General features: G+C 38.4%; 1 protein-coding gene across 3 annotated transcripts; it reads left to right on the top strand.

The window, feature by feature from the left end:
- The first annotated feature begins 1,089 nt into the window (after positions 1 to 1,089).
- On the top strand, positions 1,090 to 16,305 carry capn3b (calpain 3b). Of its 3 annotated transcripts, XM_028604912.1 has the most exons (23): positions 1,329 to 1,637; positions 3,724 to 3,793; positions 4,544 to 4,662; positions 5,542 to 5,675; positions 6,259 to 6,427; positions 6,842 to 6,925; positions 7,024 to 7,115; positions 7,250 to 7,327; positions 8,197 to 8,357; positions 8,502 to 8,671; positions 8,764 to 8,775; positions 9,099 to 9,307; positions 9,450 to 9,486; positions 10,148 to 10,171; positions 10,415 to 10,501; positions 13,328 to 13,405; positions 13,507 to 13,564; positions 13,650 to 13,714; positions 14,531 to 14,599; positions 14,677 to 14,755; positions 15,065 to 15,181; positions 15,410 to 15,468; positions 15,676 to 16,305. In XM_028604912.1, exons 1-23 carry the CDS (start codon positions 1,329 to 1,331, stop codon positions 15,700 to 15,702), a joined length of 2,307 nt encoding a protein of 768 aa, XP_028460713.1. In that variant the 3' UTR covers positions 15,703 to 16,305. The 3 variants fall into 3 exon arrangements, with proteins under 3 accessions (XP_028460714.1, XP_028460715.1, XP_028460713.1); XM_028604913.1 differs by lacking the exon at positions 10,148 to 10,171 and having other exon boundaries at positions 1,090 to 1,637; XM_028604914.1 differs by lacking the exons at positions 14,531 to 14,599; positions 14,677 to 14,755; positions 15,065 to 15,181; positions 15,410 to 15,468; positions 15,676 to 16,305 and having other exon boundaries at positions 1,090 to 1,637; positions 10,434 to 10,501.
- The last annotated feature ends 1,753 nt before the right edge of the window (positions 16,306 to 18,058 follow it).

Below are 18,058 nucleotides of genomic sequence, written 5' to 3'. Positions count from 1 at the left end.
CTGGTTAATTGTTGGGTCTCTGTGCATATGATATAGCTGCTGTGCACGCTGTACTTAATGGGCAGCAAGTGGTAGTACTTGTGGGGTGTGTTTGTCAGTGGAAGCAGGTCCTTGAACGTGGTCATAATTAAATGATCTAAACACATTTCCCTGCAGCAAATCATCTGAGATTTTTTAAAGTCAAACATTAAACAACATTACAGATAATACAGAGAGAAATCTCAACACATTTTTTTTATCGAAAATAACTTTGCGTTGTGGTAATATTGAAACCCATTTCTGACAGGAAAGAAATAGCAGAAATGTTTGGAATGACAAAAATATAATTATTCATGGTATTCAAATCAATTTTGAGATAGAGATTAATCTTATTATCTCATAATTTTGATTTAAGAAGCCACACCGTGAGTATTAACACGTAACATAAAACACCGTTAGTCTAACTGCACAATTTTGTCAAGGGGTCCATTCATCCTGGTTTATACTGAAACAACATTGCAGGTTTCTCTCAAACGTGGCAACCCTGCGCTCAACAGCCTCCCTCTGTTTATTTGATATGGGCATGGATTGACAAAGAATCAGGCCAACTGAATACTGAATTAATGGTGGGTTTAGTCAGCCACAACAGACCACTGAAAAGTGTCCAGGAATTTCTTTGCCACTAGGTGTCAATATAACTACGTAATATGGATGTTAAACAGAGGTTTGGATTAATTATAATCCAATCAATCACATGGTGGTACTTGTCTTGTGCATTAAAATAACCTAAAACTAACCTGATATGAGTAAATGTCAGATTTGTTGCTAATTATATGTGCTACTTATAAGCTTTATACAGTATATCCCATAGGCTTTTTTTGTACAGTGCATAGTGTACATGCCCTCGGTACATGACCTGACCCTACAGCATATTTCACAGTTAAATTTCTCCTGTAATAAACTGCCATATCTTCAGTTAGATGCACAGATCTTGGACAGTCCCCCCTGAACAGGACGCTGGGACCTGAAAATGTTATCTGGGTTAGGGTCTCTCTTCGAGGAGCCTCCTCCCCTCCACTAAAGAGTCCTATATTTAGGTGCAGCCAGCAGCAGGGAAACAGCACTGACTGTGTGAGTGCTAGTGTGACAAGCTGTTGGCTAGTGACTGTCCATGGGCGCTGACAGCATTTCCAGCAAATAAAGGAACTAAAAGTACTTATTGTCAGTGAGGACACAGGAAGTTTCTTTGGGCTGTTTTGCAAGTTCAGGCTTTGTTTCTGCAAATAAGGTGTTTCTTTTTTTTGCACTTTGAAACAAGAACACTAAAGGCTGAGGCGTTCATTGATAAAATGGGGGACAAGAAATATAAAGTGCCTCTTGTTGAGGATACAAAGGTGAGGGTGCTTTATGAAACTGAAGCATTTGGGCCCGTTGACAAAGCTGATTACCCTCCTGCTGGGACTAACTCCATCTACTCTGCGATTCTAAGCAGAAACGAGACTGTCAAGGATGCCAAGCGTCTTAAGACTTTTTTGGAATTGCGAGACAAATATGTAACAAAGAAGGTGGTGTTTGAAGACCCCCTGTTCCCTGCAGATGACTCCTCACTCTTCTACAGTCACAAACCGTCCATGAAGATTGAGTGGAAACGTCCCTCGGTGAGTGCTAGTCTTTAGCCATTACATCCTTTAGGCCAAGTTTCTCATAAGCAAAAGTGTCTCTAACGTGTTTACAAGTGCTCTTCTCTAAAATCCCCATGTATCTCATCACTTCCTCCACAACACATGGCTTCCTGGGGTGTCAAGTGGCTGCATGGTTGTGGATGCATAGCTCTGGGTTATCACCTTCTACAATCACAGAAAGCTGACTCTCACACAGGAGGACACCCTCTGCCAGTGCTGGGAAACATAGTGGCAACTCAGTGTTGGCTTCAGAGTTTCATATTTTACTGATATACACATGCAAGAGGGTTTGATAGTCTTCCAACGCCCTGCCTTTGACACCAAATGGTTCAGATTAACCTATCTTTTGCCAAAAGTCCTGACACTGACACATCTAAACACTAAAATAAATGCAGACACGACAAATGACACAAACCTTCACCTAAGACCCAACACTTATGCAGCAATATTGTAATATAAAAATAAATACAATATATATACACATTAGGCTATATATATTATTATTATTAATTATTATTTATATATAATTCTCTAATACATTGCCAGTAAACACAAATGACAAACTGAAAATAGAGATTATTTTAATTTGAAATTTCTGCTTCGTATATCAAACTCCAGTGTAACATGAATCTGCAGCTTGATTGCTGCCTAATGGCTGATTATGACTGTCACTTTTGCCTCGCAGCTGAGATTAGTGATACATGAGTCCTAGCAGGGGGTCAGCATTTGAGCATGCGCTAAATTTGGAACATGAGGTTGCATTTATTAGTTATGGTCAATCGTGGGATGAGGGGAACAGAGTCACTGCTGGAAAGCTCCTGAATAAAATTTGATTCTTGATATTTTTTTATCCTATCGTTATCCTTGTTTTCTAAACCAAGAAAACTGCGCGTTTTGAATGTGATGTTGTTGTTTTCTTGATTATCCTGAATATGTTTTTGTCTATCCAAAGCAGTTTTAAAAGGTTTTAAAAAACAATGGATCCCAAACTTGTTGGCTTCTTATCTGATAACTTTATTTAAAGGATTTGTATTGGCCCAAATTGTCCAATATTTCACAAGAAAAAAATCTGAAAAAATAAAAATAATTTGTATAACAGAAATATATGTTTTCATTCTGATTCCTTTCATCATCTTGTGACCCAGTCAGTTTTATTTTGTGACCCTTTATGGCAGTGTTTCTCAACGGGGGTGGTACAGCCCCCCTGGGGGCGTTCAGAGGATGACGGGGGGCGCTGGAAGCAATTTTGTGGAAAGGGGAGGCGTTGAGGTGCCTTTGGGTGGCATTTGTTTTAATCCACAAGTTGTAAACCACTTTTATGCACACTATACTTCAATTTAAAACCTATTTCACAACAACAAGCAATATGTGCTCGACAGCATGAGCATTAACGCATTAATACCTTACCAGAGGCAAATATCAGGAAAGATAAACCATAAAATCTGGATGCTAAACTGGTAATTTCCCTGTAGGATCACAGACACAGTCAACTCTGCCATGTCAAAGCTGCGTATGAGCTATGGGATTCTCTGCATTCGGCACAACGTTATCACTTGTAAAGATGACTAAAGGGTCATGACCAGACAACTTCCAACAACTGCTGCCTCATATGCCTCATGTGTAGTGAATGCAGAAATTTCTCCAACTCGCTTACAGTTTCAGGGTTTAGTTGTCATATTGTCAATCATGACAACTACTTTTGAATTGTTGAGGGGTTGCAAAATGTTGACCAATACCAATATGATTATTAGAAATATAAATGTGTGAAATATAAATATTTCATTAAACATAAGAAGTTTTTAAATGTCTAGAAAAATCTATCTATATTATATCTAAAATTGGCAACATTTTGAAAAATTACTCTTAGCAGGACTTCAAACTGAAAATATACTTAAACAAAAGTATTTGATTAATTTATTTAAAATGTAGGATTTTATAATGCATCTATCATTTCATCTTACATGGTATTTCATAATGAGAAAAAAAGATTTGAACCCTGGCACTGATATTTGCGCAACATGCTCAGAAAAACCTCCTAACCTCGCTTTTTTTTCTTTGACAGGAAATTTGTGAAAACCCCCAGTTCATCATAGATGGAGCCAACAGGACAGACATCTGTCAGGGAGAACTGGGTAACATTTAAACCGTTTCTGCTTTCAAACAAGTGGTTCAACAGCAGGTTCAAGTACACCATGCTGCCTAGGAACTGACGGACTAAGTTTGATTTGGTATTTTGATACCAATCTACTTTCACTGATGTCAACCTTTGCACACACAGACCCTTTTTTGACATTAGTATTTGTTTTGTCTTACTAAAGTCTGCATGTTCATAACTAGAATAAAACAATTAAGTATATAACCTTTATTTTTTTTATTTATATTAAGGGAGGGCCATTGAGAGCAAGCTCTTTTTTTATTTGTGCTGATTACAGCACAAATAAAATAAAAACAAAAACAATCTCAAGAAATTACCAATTAGCCAAATTACAATATGCAAATACAACAACAACAAAAACAAAAAGTGTAGAAACTCTTTGGTGCTGGATGGATGTTCCGGATAGATGTTGCAAAAAGTCAAATGTGTCTCAGCTAAAGACAGCGTGTACATTCTGTGCAAGCATAAACAGTCCTTGTAGGGGATATGGCAATAAAACAAAACATATATAACATCATAGAGTACAACCAAGACATGTGGGTGTGGAGAAACCAGAGCCTGGAATATGCCTGACAGCTGAAATGATCGTGAGAATCAGTCTTAACTTAGTTACCTTACTGATGTTGGCGACTGACACCTGCAGCAATGTGACTTCAATCTGTAACAACTGCGTTATGAAGTGGTATGTTTGGAGTGTTTTCATAGCTCATCAATCTGCTGTTGACAGGTGACTGCTGGCTGCTGGCTGCCATCGCGTGTCTGACAGTGAACGAGAAGCTGCTGTACAGAGTGATTCCACCGGACCAGAGCTTCACTGACAACTATGCAGGCATCTTCCATTTCCAGGTTTTAAATGGATATTTGGCACATTGTGCAATAAGCAACTGTTTTTCTTTTGCTGCGGTTGTGTGGCATGCGCTGTAACCATTCAGCTACAAAGGCACTCAAAATGTTTAATGTTCATGTTTTTACATGTATAATATGCTATTTCACATATGAAAGATGCTTTTATACAAATTCATCACATGTGAAATACAGTTTCACGTGATAAAGCACATGTGAAACTGTGACATTTCATGTTAAAGTTCTTAATTGTGATAATCTTGCATTGCCAAACCTATACATGTGAAATGTATGGACATGCCTATATGTGTAGTGGCGTTAACCATGTTTTTGGGTTGGTGTTATTTATTGGTTTTAAATAAGGAACTAAAAAATTTAGTACAGAAGATAAAGATAAGTTACAGGTAATTTAGAAACAGTGTCACATAATTTAGTTTGTCCACCACAGAGCACTGTCTATTTTTCAACTTGGCAAACTAGCAAACTGCAGTTTTTACTTTAGTTTTTGTACAGATTTGATCATTCTTAATGAAACATGTAAATGCCATGCAAACTTCTAAACTTCTAATCATTGGGAAGAAAGCTAAAAAGTGTTTTTTTCCAAAATTACATTACTTTAAAAGCAGCACATATATTATTATCAGATTTCCATGAACTCTCAAATATCGATATCGATAATGGCCTCAAAAATCTAGTATTGGTCAGGCATTCATAATTTTTAAGAAAGAAAAAAAGGTAATTGATTGAAACATGAACACTTTGTTTAACAGATATGAATCTACTAATAATCTAAAAGATGATATGAGCTTTTCTTTGCCCGTCTATAAATTATTTTTCTCTCTCACTAAGGTTTTGAAATCCCTTCTGTCTTCTTACACTCAGTTCTGGCGTTATGGCGAATGGATTGATGTGGTTGTGGACGACCGCATCCCCACCTGCAAGAACCAGCTGGTTTTCACCAAATCTTTCAGAAAGAACGAGTTCTGGAGTGCTCTTTTGGAAAAGGCTTATGCCAAGTGAGCCCAGTCTATCAATGTGCACTGCAAATTAAAGTCGTGCAGATCTCCACATCGTCACTTCCATGATGTTAATTCATTCAGTAGAGTTCAGATTTACTGAAAAAAGTCTTCAGTTTTTGTTTTCTCGCTTAAATAAGTTAAAGCCTGGGGATCATGAAATCATTTCAGGTCTTTTAAATGCAAAGTTTATTAAATGTTTTTTTTTATCAGTATCAGTGACAGTATTGAGAAAAAGGGACAATTACTCCATTAGCTTTAAAGTAATACCACATCATTTAAGAAAATCTGTCAGACAAGATGATTAACACCTGAAACCACTGACCTCTCACCTAGCTGAGATTTAATTACTTCAACTTATTTCAAGTGAAACAAGTTTTAAAATCCAATTTTGAGCTAAATGTCTTATTAAGGTGTATTTTCTTTTGTAGTGTAGCGACACTAACTGGGCACACCACTCCTCATGTTTCCTAAATTGGCTGCAGACACTGTGAAAAATCCAAGCCTCAGAGATAACACACGTCAGCGCATTGACCAGAATGATTGACCTCTCTCTCTCTCTCTCTCTCTCTCTCTCTCTCAGGTTGCACGGGTCTTATGAGGCACTTAAAGGGGGCAACACTTTGGAAGCCATGGAGGATTTCACAGGAGGACTTACCGAATTCTTTGAGTTGTCCGAGGCGCCCAAAGACCTCTATAACATCATGAGGAAGGCGCTGGAGAGAGGCTCGCTAATGGGCTGCTCCATAGATGTGAGTGGTGATGAAAGCAGTGAAATTAAGTGCACAGAAGAGAAGTGCACATTAGATGAGCCATGCAGCAACACAACTGCCTGGAATATAAAAGTCAAATTCAACTGTAAGGAGGAGGTGGATATTAGGGACACTGTAAAAAACAACAACCCTATAAATAAACAGGAAATACATTTCTTTTTCCTCATGCAAATCAGCCTGTTTCAATATTTTTGTCACAATATGAGAAGCTGAATTGATGTGCAAAGTTTGATTTATTATCCCCACTTTTACATCTTAAAAAAACTAGATTTTAACCATCAAATCCAGAAAAAGTTACTGAATTAAAATGATGTTTTAGCAACATGTATACAAAGATCTGTATGTCTTTTGCGTTGACATGTGTGTTGCATGAATGTTGGTTTTATCTTTCAGATTCTTTCAGCCACTGATGTGGAGACTCGGACTGAACAGGGGCTGGTCAGGGGTCATGCCTACTCCATCATAGGTCTGGCAGAGGTGCAGTAAAATGTCCACTTACTATAAATGCATATTCGGTATTCGTTGTAAGAGAAGGCCTGCTAAAGTGATGCTGACAGGTTGGTTGTTGTTTCTAGTGTGACGAGGTTGCAAAGGACACCCGAATTCGCCTGATTCGCCTGCGAAATCCCTGGGGTTGGGTGCTGTGGAAGGGACCATGGAGTGCAAAGTAAGATCTGAGACCTTTTATATTATTATAAAATGTATAACATTTACAATAATTCTGCTTATATGAGCCAGGTGCTGTACTATGGCTAATGCTTTCTTGATGTCTTGTATTAATATGATTTGGTCTTTCCGTAGTTCAAAGGAATGGTCGACCATTTCCACAGCAGACAAGGACAACCTAAAAAAACAGACTGTAGAGGAGAGTGAGTTCTGGTGAGTAAAACATACTCTGCATCAAATGTATTATTTTGGCTCGTTCATAAAATATAAATTTTATATTTTCACCAGTTTTGTAGCAGTTTTTTTTTAAGACTCAATGATCTATTCTGATGATGTACTGTACTTGATACTACATAGGCACAAAATTGTAAAGCTGTCTAAGATGTGATTTGTTTCTTGATCCAGTGTAACCTTCAAGCAAAAGGTAGCACACACTTTTCTGCCACGTTTTTCAAATGTATGTTAACATCATAACTTTAAATGGAAATAAATGAATGTGTTAATTAACTAATTTCACGTGACAAAGGTTCGGGAGACTTCTGACTTACACAGAAGCATTTAATGAACACCCAATTGAGGAGACAATTAAGCAGGCAGTACGGTTTAACCACGATGTGTTATTGTGCAGTGCCGTCCCAACTCTCTAAAGTTCCTGTCTTCCTGAAGGTGTATTTAAACTCATGCTGGAGGCGTTACGTTTAGCTGAACCTAAGGTAAACAAAGATATTGCAGTCGCCTAAACACAGATGCTAAAGCTAGTTCAGCCTAGCTCTCTCTCTGGGAAGTATGCTAAAGTGTGGCTGGCCCACAGACCTCCAAAAGGAGACATTCTTGAGACAAAACATTCCCTTATCATACAACTGCCTAGATTCAGTGAGAGACAAACATAATTATACATGAACAGGTTTGGTTATTAGAGACTGGCCGAACATTCTCGTCCCCTGACCTGTGACCTATGAATGACCTGATGTTGTCATGTAAGCTTTCCCTTGGTCTCATTATACCACAACATGGTGTTTTTGGAGCAAAGTTGTCTCACCAAATTAACAGTACAGAACTTCTTGTTTGATGTTCCCCTCCAGGATGTCTTTTGATGATTTCCAGAGGAACTTCACAAAGTTGGAGATGTGTAACTTGACCCCCGACACCCTGCAGGGTGATGAAAGGCACAGTTGGACAGTGTCGGTCAATGAGGGTCGCTGGGTGAGAGGCAGCTCTGCTGGCGGCTGCAGGAACTTCCCACGTAGGCCTTGGATTAGTTTTTTATATCAGCTTTTATTCCTCTTAAAGCCAATAGTAATCAAATTATTTAAGTCCCACATGGTTCATGTGTCTTCACTGCTATGATGTAACCCTTTGTTACAGATTTCTCTTTTGTGTTTTACAGACACATTCTGGACGAACCCACAGTATCGGCTGAAACTGTACGAGGAGGATGACGACCCAGAGGACGGGCAGGCGACCTGCACTGTTGTTGTGGCTCTGATGCAGAAAGGGCGAAGGATGCAGCGCCATCAAGGGGCCAAATTCCTCACCATCGGATTTTCGATCTACGAGGTACCGATCACAGGAAAGCTAAATCACTGGATAGGCTAATGTACATTCACTGGAGTTGAGCTTCTTCTTTAGCTTCCTCTTTGTCTCGACAGGTGCCGAAGGAGGTATGCCAGTCTTGGAGAAGGATGTTAGTTTGATGAAGTCAGCGTTTCCACAGTATTGACCTGAAGCCTATCTCCAATGAGTCATGTTTGTGTGTTGTGTTTGATTTAGCAGTACATGTGGTAGTAGTAGTAGTAGTAGTAGTAGTAGTAGTAGTAGTAGTGTAGTGGTTCATGCTCTTGTGAAACCTCTATCTACAACTTACAACACAAGCCAAAATGCTTGTTTCATCCCATCAACAGTGTAAAACCCAAAGATATTTAATTTCCGCTCATATAATAAGAGCTCATTCCCATCTCACCAACTGTTTTCTTTCCACCCATAGATGTGCGGACAGGATCAACACCTGCAGAAGGACTTCTTCCTGTACACAGCCTCCAAAGCTAAATGCAAGACCTACATTAACCTGCGGGAGGTGACGGAGCGTTTCCAGCTGCCTCCAGGAGAGTACGTCATCATCCCAACGACCTTTGAAGCCCATCAAGAGGGAGAGTTCATTCTCAGGGTCTTCTCTGAGAAGCAGAACATGTCTGAGTAAGGATCACTGGGGGTCGGGCACCGGCCATATTTGGTGGTGAAGTTATTTTGGGGACTGTTGACAGTAAAATTGCAAAATATAGCGAAGGCCATTATCAATGAATAGCAGGAATCTTAATGGGTCTGTTTTTCCTCGCAGGGAGGCGGAGAACACGATCGGATCTGACCAAACGCAGGTTTGCAACACATTAAAAGAAGTAATGGGACCAAAATATATTTATGACAGATATTTCAGTGGTGAAATGACTAAAACAGAGGTTTACTTTTTATGTCTACAACATTATTTCTCTAACAAGGTATTAAAAAAGTTATTTTATAACATTTCAGATTTAACAGAGATACTGGGATGTAAAACAAAAACATTAGGACCAAGATCATTCATTTTTATCAAGTATTTTTCACCCTTGTCTATAAAAAGGGCCATTTCTTTAAAGCCAGGATAGTCTTTCAACCATAACACTCCTCAGGAAGTAGATTATACATTTACACAAACATTTAGGCACACCCAATATACAGAGAGACATAAGACATTAATAGTAATATCAAGTATGCTTGACATTAGGCTTCCCACTCCCTTTTTAAGAGGCTGAATATACATTTACCTGCATACTGCAACCTTCTCTCGCACTGCAATATCAGTTGAGATTTGATTTTTTTGTTAAACCCTGATTGTGTCACATACATATTTCATCAACCTTGTTTTTGAAATCTCATTGTCTTGTCTTAATTCATACTGTACTGTTTTTTCCACAATAGTAACTAACAGACTTGAAAAGTGTTTTCCTCCTTTTCATCTCATTTCATCCTTCTGTCCTTCCTTGTCTTATTGGCCATCAGCAAGACAAGAAAAAGAAAGAAAAGGTAATAAGTGCATGTGTCAGTAGTATTGTTAGATTGCTTTCAAACTCTGCTTTCCCCACTGCTTCTCTACATTATATGTCAGGTGTTATCAATGTTGGCAGTTATAGTTTGTGTCATCATTCCACATCATTGCATATATAGATTATTTATGACCAGTAGAATGACTATAAATTTACTCTCTTTTTCTGTTTGTCTTTTATAACCCGTCTCTCCTCTTACTAACTGCCATTACCCACATGCCAGCCTATTGTATTTGTGTCAGACAGAGCACGGGCCAACAAAGAAATCGAGCATGACGGCATTCAGGGGGAAAAGAGGAAAAAACCAAAGGTAATCTTTCTTTGACAAACTCTGACACCGCAGCAAATAGCTCATAGTGACCTTTGACCTGTCATCATTTCTGGACACTGACGGCTCTAAAATGCAATCTTGACCAGGTCAAATAACACCGCTGGGAATAAAACAATTGAGTTTGAAGCCAACTGATCTCAAGTGTCTCAGCTGCACCTGTTTTCCTGTAAAGCCTCAGTGTATACAAGCCTAGTTGTTTGTGCTGCTCTCCTGTGGTACTATAAGGAAATGCATCAATCACTAATATAGTGTTATATACAGTATAGTGCTAGCCTGACAAGCCAGACCCACATACATTTGCTGCCACTAGGGGGAGTCTAGATTTCTAGGCTACTATAGTGCACAGGAACGAAGAAGAGAACAAGAGAACAATTCTAATATTTTGATCCCTGATCACCAAATAAAGATTTATTGATAAGAAAAGCAGTTCCACCCTCTCATTTGTGCAATTTTATCACGCAAACATGATTTTAAACAAAACAATAAACCAGCACCATGTAAAACAGACACAACTAGAGATCATCTTGTGATGGGATCACACCAGTCTTGACGCCAAATTGGGCCAGGGTCGTAAAGTTGGGGGACTAGTGTCCCAATCCCAACTTCCTCGGCCTTCATTTTAATCTTAACTACACACCTTTAAAGTTTGTGACTGAATCTTGCACAGTTATTGGGCCAGGTAATTGAACCATCCACAGTGACCGAACTTTAAGCTAGTGTGCAGTCACAGCTAGCCTTGGCTTAAGCTAATTTACCAACTTATTCTACTTGTTTCCTCTAATTACTACGATGTTAGTAATTTAGTTTATTATATAACATTACGCTAAATGTAATTATAATTGACAAAAAAACATCAGACAAGCTAGTCCTGCTAAAAGCTAAAGCAAGCTAGTTCAGAGTTCAATTCAGTTCAGAGTTCTTTATTGTCCATCTTAGCAGCACACAATCGACAGATTGATTAAGAACAATTTCAGCACAAAAAGTGAACAGTGTCAAATAAAATCCTTTGAGATTGCCTGGAAAAGTGATTTCTAAAAGTCTCACTGAGAAAACCCAAGTGACACCAATAAAAAAAACTGTGCATTCAAGTTGTGCAAGTTAACAGCTTTAATTGCACAAGGAACAAAAGAAAATTTGCTTTTGCTCTAGGTAGCCTATATCTCCACCCAGAGGGAAGAGGAATAAATTCCTCCAAAAATGGGTGGGAAGATTGGCCGTGTCTTTTGCAAAACCTGTCTGTCAATGATCTTTGTTAGAGAGAACTGCTGCCTGCCAATTATCTTCAACTTTTGTTTTGTATTGTAAGGTTCCCATAAAATGAAATCAAATAGAAAGTTAAAATGGACTGAAAATAAGATCTGTAGAATAAAACCATCAAAATCTTATCTACATTAAAAGAGTTTACTCTGTGCAGGAAATACAATCTCTGCAGGCCGTTTTTGCAGATTTTGGATACATTGATGGATCAAGTTTTTATCAATCACTGTTCCCATGTCTAAAATCAATAACCATGTCCTTAGTTTTTTGAACATTTAACTTGAGTAAATGGTGACACACCACTCCATGAAATATGTCAAGACTGGCCCATGATCGACCTCTCAATCCTGGAGCAGACCGACTATAACCGTGTCGTCGGCAAATTTAAAGAGATGTCTCTTTGTGTGGCAATTCCTACAGTTGTTTACAACACAAGGACACTACACACCCTTGTGGTGAGCCTGTGGAAGACAGTTTCTTTTAAAATAAAATACCATTTGCCCTGACTGGTAGCCTCGTGAGACCGTCCTGATCTCGCAAGCTCCAGTTTTCCACTCGCAGATCAGTCTGGCATCTTGAGATAGAGAAAATTTGGAGCCGTTAGCCAAACGACCGGGCCAATCAGCGTTGGTTTTGAGGTGGGTTAGGTGGTGATAGACAGATGGTTTATCCAATCAGCTAACCAGTATTTTCAGCCAGCCCTAATTCTGTTAGCCTCTCGCTAATGCTTTTTTCTCTTCGATCCTTCTTTTGGAATATGGACCAGGAACCAGAAAGGGTGCTTTTTATTCGTAAATTCTCGTTACACAAACGGCAAATATCCTTTACCGACATGTTGCTTGCTTGCTGAGCTAACGAGCTATGCTTTGCCGGCAGCAGCAGGGGCTTGTGGTTGTATTTTCATACGCTTCGTTGATCTGATTGGTTGATTTGGCCCGTCTATCACCAACATAGGTGATAGACAGATGGTTTATCCAATCAGCTAACCAGTATTTCCGCCCCTTCCCAAAAGTTCTCCAACGGAAAGTTCCCAGATGGATATGCCGAGCAAATGCAGCAAACCATCTGGCGGACTCAGGTTACCTGACTGGGGCCTGCATGTTAAAAAATCCATAAGCCATTTCACCATGGCAACATCAAGATGGAAATTTGACAATATTTTACTGGATAAAATGGGAGGCTGGATTGTATTAAAAGCTAAGGTGAAGTCAACAAATAAGAGTCTAGCATGGGTTTTCGTACCCAAATGCTTGTAAAGATTCAAGTTCAGTGGAGTAGTGGTAGTATAATCCACTCCTCTAAATGGCCGATAAACAAACTGCATCAGGTCAAGCTGGTTTTGCACTTTATCTATCAAGAATTGGTTGAACTATAGCTAAAAACATTTAATTATCAGTGAAGTAAGATCTTCTAGTGAAGCTAAGAGGTCTCTTACCTTGTCCTAACATACAATAATACTCCTAAAATACATAAAATTAAGGTTTTACAACTTAGAGCTGTCACAGATTTTATTTTTTATAAATGACTTCTTTCTTACGTGTTGTCCAGAAAAAACTACTCCAACCTGAGGAGGAGACTGAAGAGGAAAAACAGTTCAGAGCCATTTACAAACAGATTGCTGGTGAGGTGAGTACACAGAGAGGAGATGATGAGGATAACACAGGACAGGTGTGGATGTCTGAATGTAACATACAGTATATGCAACAAATTGTTCCTCCCTCCATCAGGACATGCAGATCTGTGCCAACGAACTCAAGATGATCATGAAGAATGTACTTGCCAAACGTGAGTACACTGGAAAGATTTAGATCATCATGATACAGTTGGTGCCATGATGTGATCAATCATACAGAGCTGTCCCTTTCCACAGATAATGAAATAAAGACAGAGGGTTTCAGCCTTGAGACATGTCGTAGTATGATCGCCTTGATGGATGTATCCTTTCAGTAAGCTTAAAACTATAGGAGTTTACATGGAGATGACAAGAGAGAAGCCTCATGTTGCCTAGGAAGGTGGCATCACCAGGTTGTTAGTTTGAATCCCTCTAGAAATCTCTATAAACAGGTACCTGCATATGAGTGCAGATTCTGTAGGCAATGGGACAAGATTTTGGTATCGGAAGCGTTCTGGTATCTATTTTTAGTCCGAGCAGTATTGACCAATCATGTTTGAGTTGGCTTTGGTTGCATGCAGTCTGTGTGGAGATCGAAAGAGGAAGAATGCATTGGTCGAAATGCAATCTCAGAACTCATCAGTAATCATCTATGACGATTAAGCTTTTTTTAAAACATATCTGCATTCATATGCACATATCTGCTTATAGAGACGCAGTCTCTCAACTCCAACTCTATTGTCGCATCTCAAGAAGATATCGGCTCGTTACACCGTAACCCCCAAAACATTTGCTGTTGCCCCCAGAGTCTAAATCGTCATCAAATCGAAGGCCAATGGGTTCCAATATTGTCCGTCCAGTGACTGAGGCAATTGAATGGGCACTAAAACTATTTTTCCTAAATACTCTACTGTTGCAACCCAAAGTTAAAGGGGTAATGCATCTTTTATTTCATCAGCAATTCCAATATTACTGACAAAACAAGTGTATTATTTTTATGGACTGTGCTACTATATTTAAATCATTTAATATTAATGAAATAAACCATGAAGGAAAGTAATAAAAAAAAAATCAAATGCACCTTTAAAAATGGCTTCACTGGCTGTGTTGATTTCCATAACTGACTGACTGTCTCTCAGACTGATGGGACAGGAAAGCTGAACCTACAGGAGTTCAAACACTTGTGGAAAAAGATAAAGGAGTGGCAGGTAGGACCGTTGTAACCACTCTAGAGCTTCTGCTCATGTTTAAAAAACATCTGACTGTTCATCTCATGTGTTTGCAGCGGATCTTCAAACGATACGATAAAGACAAATCCAGCTCCATCAGTAGTTTTGAGATGAGGAACGCTGTTAATGATGCAGGTGAGCAGCAGGAAATTAACACCCGCAAGAATTAACCACTCACAGGATATTTCTCCATGCATAATTTATATTTCAAGTTTTAGATTGAATGCTTTTCCAGAGCTGATCATTTAAAACTCTAATAAAGCATACATTAAATGTTATTTGTAATAGACTACAGTCACAATACATTATAATAAAACCATATGAGGGTTAAATTCCCAGTTTTGTCAGAAATCACATCCCATACTTTCCAGCCTGTTGTTAGAAACCTGTAACGTGATATAAACTGTCGACCATGAACCTAATCTGTGTCTTCTTCACATGAAGGGTTTCAACTCAACCGACAGCTGTATGACATCATAGCCATGCGCTACGCAGACGAACACCTAAACATCGATTTTGACAGTTATATCTGCTGTTTTGTGAGACTAGAGGGCATGTTCAGTAAGTACACACCACGCCTGAGCTGTTTTTATTGATTTACCTCATGCTTTTACCTGCTGTTTTTTAAAAGAATCACTGCTAATACAAATAAAAAATGTTTAACACTTTTTATAAATCTTTCAAGGGGCCAAATTTTACCTGGAGGGCCCACTAATTGCAGCCTTGCCCTGCACCACTTTAAGATTTATAAAGACATGGATGAAGACTCATTTATTGTGTCTCTTGCAGGAGCTTTTAATGCCTTTGACAAAGATGGAGATGGAATAATCAAGCTCAATGTCCTGGAGGTAAGCCCCTTTTAACATTGTTTTCACAACATGATATTCTAAGCCTTTTGCTATACTGTATATATGTTGTTCTAATACAGTGGCACAAACTACAGCCTTAAGTATTACTGTGTCTTGAAGTTTTCTGGTCACTCAGTGTGTACTGTAAATATACTTTCAAAATGAAACCCTTTATGCTCATATTGGTTTCTTTGTCCCTCTTTCCAGTGGCTTCAGCTGACCATGTATTCTTAAGTCTCCTTCTTGACCACTGATGTAGCTGCAGACAGTTGGAGCTCACGTTCATGACTCAACTTTCCCGGACAGCCTCTTAATTGAAGTATTTTTGCACACATTTTGTGATTACAAGATCTAAGTCTTAGTGTCAGGTTCAATGATTTCGCCAGTTTTTATGTGAAATTTAGATTTCTCTCATCATTCAAACTATGATGGGTTAGATTTAAGGTCAATGTTATCTTAGCTTATTTTTAAATGACATCCTATCAGTATTAAGCATTTTCCTGAAATGTCATCAGTTCTCTAGACTCTGCAGTGCTGATGAGAGCAACATTTGATGCATGCTGAAGTCAGTGTAACCTGATAATCATGTTACATCAGTGTTTGGCATGAAGCAGTGATAGGCGGTAATGCAAGCAGGCACGTAGAGAGTTGACCTTTGTTGCTAAGTTCAAACGTTACGAAGAATTTGTACCTAGTAATGCAAAGCTGGAAGTATCCGTGTTAAAAGAGAAATGTTTAGAGAACTAAATGAATGAACATTTTGTTTGACAAATCTTCAGAGAGATACTGAATGTACTACATATTGTTTTTAAAATATAGCAGAGGTGAATAATGCAATTATTTGTATTTTTTATTGCTGTACACATACAGTAGGTATTAAACACAAATCAAATGCACACTGTACAGTAGAACATTAACATTAATTAACAAATTAAGGCATGACTTAAATACAGCACTCTTAGAAGTTACTCTCTGGCCAGTTTGATCTGACAACTTTCACTACTACAGTACTTTGTCCATTGAACAAAATAAGTTTTCTCAAATACGTGTTGTACAGGGGGCAAGCACATTGCCGAGAATAACTCTCTGGGAAATGTGAAAATGTAAAAGTTATAATTTAACAGATGGTTTATATATGTAATGATGCAAAACGTACTCCTTTTATAACCAAACCTGTCGACATAAGGAATTCATTTTATAGTTATCAAGTGAAACAAAGCCAGGAAGTAATTGAAGATACATTGTCTTTACACTGTGATATTAGGAAAAATAACTATTTTCCAATAAAAAAAATAAAATCTGACTTAAAAGCAGGCGGGTAAAGATACACATTTTATTCTTTATACGGAAGGTACAGGTTGCTAAATATTAGCCTATGGATTTTAAACCCTGCAGTTACTTCCCAAACTGCACCTTCTATAAATAATATAGTATACAAGCAAGTTAAGCTTGTTTATTTTTACATCTGAGCCATCGTCCCTTTCCACACTGAAGTGAGGACAATCTTAGGACAAAACTTTTGAAAAACTAGAAAGGATTTGAAAATCCTCAGAGCCCACCCCTTCTAAAATTACCAAGAATGATCCTTAATGTCTGAGGTTATGGAAATTTTGGACACTTGTACATCATCTTTGAAAGGCAACTCCACCAATGTACATCAGTCTGTTTACAGGTCTTGGGGTGTACTCCTGTTTATGTAAAGACAAGTTGCATAAAACTTTTATGTCTCCGGAGAGCTGCATGAAAGTGATGTCACTTGAGTCGGTTTTAGCTGGGGATGGAGAGGGTGTGGAGTTAAAGAGGTTAGTCTGGCTCACCGGATGTACAGTGCTGGGATAAAGCCTGACGTCCTTCCCTTTCCCGATCTCTGCTATCTATTTTGCAAGGACACCGTCACTGCACCCGGGGCTTAGTGCCGCACAGGAAGGTTGTGATTTGTTTAAAACAATACAAACAAGCCAGAGCATTTTTCCCCCTATCCCAGAATAGATGAGTATGGAGGAAATATTTATTCATATTTCATACTGAAAGTCCAAAGAGAAATTGAAAGTCCAAAGGGAAAACAAAGCGAGATCAAATTAAAAATATTATTTTTAAAATTTTCCATTTGGCTTTGACTTTTGAATTTAATATTTGGCTTTTGAATTTCAATTTATCATTGACTTTTAATTTTCATTTAATATTTGGCTTTTGAATTTCAATTTAACATTGGATTTTAATTTTCATTTGGCTTTTGAATTTCAATTTAACATTGGATTTTAATTTTCATTTAATATTTGGCTTTTGAATTTCAATTTAACATTGGATTTTAATTTTCATTTAATATTTGGCTTTTGAATTTCCATTTAACATTGCCTTTTCATTTGGACTTGACACATGTCAATGTAAATGAGGAGGCGTGGCCCAAAGACTGGTGGGAGGGTCTGAAACGAAAGGGGTGCAGAGGCACCTTATGAGCAGCAGGGGGAGCTTACTACTGAGGAGCACACTGTAAAGCATCTGTCTGCAGATTCACCACTAGGCTGGGTCTTGTTTCACATGATAGAAAATGATGATGTAAGCTAAACACAAACGACATTTAATGCAACAA

The sequence above is a fragment of the Perca flavescens genome, chromosome 18, assembly GCF_004354835.1.
Source record: "Perca flavescens isolate YP-PL-M2 chromosome 18, PFLA_1.0, whole genome shotgun sequence".
In the NCBI taxonomy this organism is placed as follows: Eukaryota; Metazoa; Chordata; class Actinopteri; order Perciformes; family Percidae; genus Perca; species Perca flavescens.
Note: the sequence above shows the minus strand (reverse complement) of the source record. Positions and strands in the feature narration are given on the sequence as shown.